Source organism: Stegostoma tigrinum, chromosome 9 (genome assembly GCF_030684315.1).
Source record: "Stegostoma tigrinum isolate sSteTig4 chromosome 9, sSteTig4.hap1, whole genome shotgun sequence".
Lineage (NCBI taxonomy): Eukaryota > Metazoa > Chordata > Chondrichthyes > Orectolobiformes > Stegostomatidae > Stegostoma > Stegostoma tigrinum.
In genome coordinates, this window is record NC_081362.1 from 84,854,624 (window position 1) to 84,860,623 (window position 6,000).

Sequence of the window (6,000 nt, forward strand, 5' to 3'; positions counted from 1 at the left end):
GAAATTCATTGCCCAGGTGTCTGCCCATTAGCCAACTTGTCAGTATACCTCTGAGGTTGCTCAGCATCATCCTCATGATTTGCTATTCTCCTTAGCTTAGTATCATCTGCAAATTTAGAAAATTTGTCCTTTGTGCCTATCTCCAAACCGTTTATATAAACCAGAAAAAGCAAAGGACCCAATATTGATCCCTGGGGAACACCACTTTCGACTATTGTCTCCAGTCTGAGAAATGTCAATCTCTGCTACCCCACTGCTTCCTACCTTTTTATAGCTAACTTTCTAAGCTATGCTTTCTATCAATCCCAAACATTTCTAATTTGTTGATCAACCTGCCATGTGGCACTATCAAATGTTTTCTGATAAAGTCTAAATATGCAGCAGCCAGCACAATCCTCATCAACTGCCTGTGTCAAGAACTCAATTAAATTTGAGAGACATAAACTGTCCTTGACAAAGCCACATTGATTTGTCTGGTATTAGCTAATTTTTCTTGAAGTATGTATTTACCTTATCCTATATTATGGTCTCCATCAGTTTTCTCACTATTGGTATACTGTAGTTCACTGGATTTTCCTTTGCCCCTTTAATAAACAACAGTGTTCAATTTGCGATCCTCCAGGACTAATCTTGTGCTCAGAGGCCTGGAAATTTCTGCTTCACAGTTTGCTCCCTTGCCTCTCTCAGCAATCTGGGATGCCTCCCATCTGGGTCTGGCGATTTCCATACCTGGAGTGCTGCCAGCCTTTTTAGCATCTCTACCTGTCACTGTACTGGCTATTTGTTTTCAGTTAGGCCATTGTCACCATCATCTAATGTGTTAAAGTCAGAAGCTAACTATTCATTTAATACTTTTGCCATGTTTATTGATTATCCCTACTCTCTGTTTACCTGTTAGTTAATGTATCATGTGTTTTAATTTTTTTACTCATAGTGGCTGTCAAGCCATTGATTCAGCTCCTGATCTATCATCTTAAGTATTGACCTGCTGCAGTGTGAATGTGCTACAGACACTGTGGCTGCAAGATGTTTGCTGCAACTAGCCATAGGTTCTTCGACAGAAGCTTCCAAACCTGCAATCCCTGCCATCTAGAAAAGTGAGGACAGTAGGCACGGGTGAACACAGCAACGGCGTGTGTTTACATAGCGGTTTTATCGTAATGAAAGGACCTGCTTTACTTCATGGGAGTGTAATTACACAGCATCTTGATTTAGAAATAGATTATCATAAGATCAACATGAGACCATATGAAGTAGGAGTAGGCCATTCAGTCTCTGAAGTCTGCTCCAGTATTCATAGGGTCATGGCTGATCCAACATTCTTCTTGTTCACTTTCTTACAGCAAAAATGCAAGACTTAATTTTCTATTGAACATGAATCTATCTCAACCTAAAATGGACACAAGGACTCTGCTCCGAAGAAATGCCTCCTCAGTTCTGTCTCAAATTAGTGCCATTTAATGCTGAGACTTTGTTGAGGGTCCCAGACACACTCATGACAGGACATCCTTTCAGCATTTACCCTATCAAGCCCCTTAAGATATGTTTCTGAGATCACCTCTCATTCTTCTAAACTCAGTTGAGTAGAATCCCAACCTGCTTTGGTAGGACAGTCCCTCCATGCTGGGTTTATCTTAGCATTTAAATTTTGAAATGGCAGGTTGACTCTAGACAAGGCGTTGCCCTGAGAAATAAACCAAAGAATGGCTGTCACTATTTATTGAATTGAAGCAGGCACAGTGTGCGTACATATTCTTTCTGTTCAGAAAACAGCATTGATATAGCTTCTAGTACACCAGTGTGCTGCACTGAGCCTCGATGATAATCCTAAATTAGTTGTCAGCACAAGTCTTTGCACTATTTATTAAATGCTGTCTAATCATGGCATTATGCCTGATGTTGGACAATTTAAAGTTTTTGAGAACATTTGTAGCTCAGTATGTGGATGAGGTTGTAGATTTGCTCACTGCAAATTGCAGTTTGATTGTAGATGTTTAGTCACCCTCTAGCTAACATCGTCAGTGTGCCTCCAGTGAAGCTTTGGTGTTCTGCCCCATTTGTTATTTATATGCCATAGTTTGCTGGGGTGTTTGGCATTACTTCTGGTTCTGTTTTTTAATGGTTTGTACGTCAGGCCCAGCTCATTTGTGTTTACATGTTGGGATCTGCAGTTGTACACACCGGCTCGGCGAACAAGTCTGCAACCTCTGGGATTTGCAAGCATCGCCTGTTTGGGTATGGTTAGTACTTTATTGTGAGCAGCTAGGGATAGGCCTCTACCAGTGAATTCACTTTGCAACGGATAGTACTTGCCCCTTGTATAGTAAGAATGTTTTCCCTTTTACAGTAGCATTTCTTGTGAATTGTCCTGAGGAATATGAGAAAAGCTTCGACAAAATGTGTCTCTTACTTTCAACGTTACTCTAGATGATATTAGAGCCTTGGGAAAGAACGGAATCTAGATTCACTTTGCAGTTATGCAAATAACAAAATCCTTAAAGGACTTGACAGTGAATACAAAAAGAATGTTAACCATGACTACTGGGTGGGTCTAGAACAAGGGAACACAGTCTCAGAATAAAGGCAAAGCATTTCAGAGTGAAACAGGATTTCTTCATTCGGAGGATGGTTAACCTTTGAAATGCACTACCCAGGTGAGCTGTGAAAGGCCAGTCAGTGAGTATATTTGAAACCGATCAATAGATTTCTAGATACTAATAACATCAAGGAATATGGAGATTGTGGGGGAAAATTGCGTTCAAGTAAATGATCTATCATGATCTAAATTGATGGTTCAGGCTCAAGGGGCTGAACGGTTGCCTCCTGCCCTCACATTTGTGCTTAAAATAACAGTCCAAATTTATCAAAGGCCCATTTCAAAAACAACTTTAGCCAGTGTTCCAGTAGGTTGCCAGTGTCTTCAGTTTATTACTTATGGGTATGTGACTTTCTATGGCAAGTTGAGTTGAGGTTTTACATTCGTTGATCACTTTGAATCTTTTAACAAGTTTTTAAATATGTTTGAGATTTCACTTCCCTGAATATAATGAAAATTGTCATTTTTAATAGACCATTCATTAACAGCTTTTTTTCCAATTTTATTATTAATAGTTCAGAAAACAGTGTTGCAGGAGCCTTCTGTACAGCAACCACCAGAATTTGCTTTTTCTACTCCTCTGACAAGGTCCAAAATGAGAACTAGCAAAGCAGTCTTGCAGATGTTAAAAGAGCAGGTAAACAAAACTCATTTTAGGATCTAACATAAATATTAATTATTTGAAAACTTTATTCGTCTGGGTATGTAAAAATAAGAATATTTCAATAAGTTCATGGGGCTAGTGGGTTAAATTTAAATTGAGCGTGGAATGTAGATGAACATATTGTAGAAGGAGGTTTGCACAGAGAAATAATAGACTCTGCTGGGTTGAATGGCTTTTTCTTTCTCCCTCATTCCCGGTTTCTGCTTACCATTCTGTACAAGAATTGAGCTTTACATATTAGATAACCTAATTTTGTCTTTTAATTATACACTGGCTTTGGTCGATGTACTTATCATGTTTAGTACTAATAATCTAGAAGGTAGTTGGCTGCAATATACATAATTATATATTTTGGTAAGCGATGTAGTAGTTTTGTTTCTGAATTCCCATTTGTGAACTTCAGGACTTGGGTGTTTTGGACGATGATGTTCCCAAAGTGAGGGAGGCTAAAAAACAGCAAGAGGAGAAAAGTAAAAAATATGAAGAGGAGGAGGAAGAGGAGCAGAGGGAGAAGATGAGTACAAGAAGCAGAACTACAAGACGCAGAGTAAAAGGAAGTCCAGGGTAATATCTGATACTTCAAAAATGTAAATTTCAAAGCAGTGTAAGAAGATGCTTCTAATTTATAATTCTGCATTGCTGAGGAAAAGCATTAAAATTTAAGATTGACCTTCATTTTTGTTTGTGTATTGAAAATCTGAACAATTTAATGTCAAACGTGTGTTTTAAAACACTGTTTCTGTCTGACAGGAAAACTAAGAAGACTTCACGGGCGGTTCCACAAGTGGAAATTGAATTTCTTTCTCCTTTAGCAAGTCCTTTGGATACGCGATCCAGCAAGAGAGATGGGGATGATGATGTTGAATCTGTAGAACACAAAATGACACTTCGTTGTAAGAGGAAAAAACTGATTCCAGTGTTCCGAAAGCCAGTCACACGCAGAAAAGTAAACCGACACAAATAGTGAAAAGTTTTACTGTTTTATCAATTTAATACTTGGATGCAGTTTATATATAAGAGTTATACAGTATACAGAAATGAGTGAATTTCTGAAGTTCATCTAATTTTCGGAAAATAATTTATATAAATTATTTTAACATTTCATGAACAAATGGTCTGTAAGGGGAACTGTAGCTCCATATGGAGTATGTAACTGCTATTTTTGTTTTTAGGCGAATGTTTCTCATTTTAATTTTGTAATGAATCTTACATTTTATTAACGTATATAAAATGATTAAATGTAAATATTTTTGACATTTTAGGGAAGTTATAAATAAAATGTATACTTGGCAGTTTGATATGTTTTTTGCATTTTTGTGATGGAACATTTTGCCAATTGGGTAAATGGTACCGTATATGCAGTTGTACATCTCTAAAAAGTTTTTGTTTTTAACAATCATTTTAGAGACATGATAAGATCGTCAGTAATCTGAGGCACAGTTCAAAGTGGTGCTTGGCTACCTTGAGCTATCTGACTTGTCAGCTTTCATAAAAAGAGAATAGGTTACAATTGATGTATAGTACTTGTATACCATATCTCTACTAATTGCACGAAGTCAGTAATTCCTCTTCATCAGGAAATAGCTTTGATGTAATAAGCTATTTTCTCATTCCGTGGATGCTGTCATTTCAAGTCTTTGCTCACATCTAATGCACGCATAATGGTTTTCAGTATTCATCCATTGGAAATGATGCATGCCAATTGGATTTGGAAAGGGAGGTCGATATGCGTGAAGAAGCTGGAGATTTTAAATTCAATTGTTTTTAAAAAGTGTAGGAAATGTTTTGTGCTGATGATACTATTTTCCCCTTTTTCCTATTTTTTTCCTCTCCCTTTTTTAAGTTAGCCAAGTACGCATTTTGAAATCAAGCCTGGGTATCACACTGATCCTTGTAACATACTAATTTTATGCCATGTGATGCCGCATCACGTTATTTACATTTGTCACAATACTTGTATCATGTTTTTGGTTTTCATCGAGATATGCTTGGCGTGCTGCTATAAATCATACAACAAACTGAGATAGCTCAGCAAATACTGGTAAGTCAGGCAGATTTTTAAAAAAATAAAAAGATTGCCGAAATTGCTGTATACAATGGAGTTGTTCTGTTCTTTGTGTTTGTTTATTGTCATCAGTTTGATCTCCTATTCGACAGTTTCTATTTGTCTTAACTGTTCTTTTCCTTTTCAGTTTTACTCCCTATTCTTTTTCTCTTTATTTATTCATTGGATGTGGGCACCAAGGTCAGGTCAGCATTTATCGCCCAGAGGACAGCAACTGTTCCAGTATAGTAATATCCCATAAACACATCCTTAACAGGCAAATTCAGTAAAATAGAATGACTCACAGGCAATTCTGCAGTCCAGGACGAAAAAATATCAAGAGAAAACTTAGCAAGGACTCGAGCAGTTTGCTTTAACAGGTAGTGATGCATAGCACCTTCCAAATCCCAACAGCTACTGAAGTTAAACTTGACCCCAACTCTTCGTGCTGCTACTATTGTTCAACATTTTTTTTTAAAAAGCTCTAAGGCCTCACAATCTGTTTACTTTATTGGCTTTAAACAGAATGTTCATTCCCTCTGACCAAACCTCTTTGTAAGAACAAAAAGGACAAAATACATCTCTTAAAACCATAGTATCATCACACCTGTCCCAACCCCCAAAAAAAATCAACACACAAAGATGGTTTTATTTTTAAAAACATTACACTATAATATGTATATATTACATTGAATG

At 37.2% G+C, this 6,000-nt stretch overlaps 1 protein-coding gene across 1 annotated transcript in view; it reads left to right on the plus strand.

The window, feature by feature from the left end:
* ahctf1 (AT hook containing transcription factor 1) overlaps positions 1–5,357 on the plus strand; it is an 85,171-nt gene extending 79,814 nt beyond the window's left edge. The window contains exons 34-36 of the mRNA XM_048536609.2: positions 3,112–3,233; positions 3,664–3,824; positions 4,011–5,357. Coding sequence (XP_048392566.2) covers positions 3,112–3,233; positions 3,664–3,824; positions 4,011–4,224 — 497 coding nt within the window. The 3' untranslated portion in view covers positions 4,225–5,357. The remainder of the gene's footprint in view (positions 1–3,111; positions 3,234–3,663; positions 3,825–4,010) is intronic.
* The last annotated feature ends 643 nt before the right edge of the window (positions 5,358–6,000 follow it).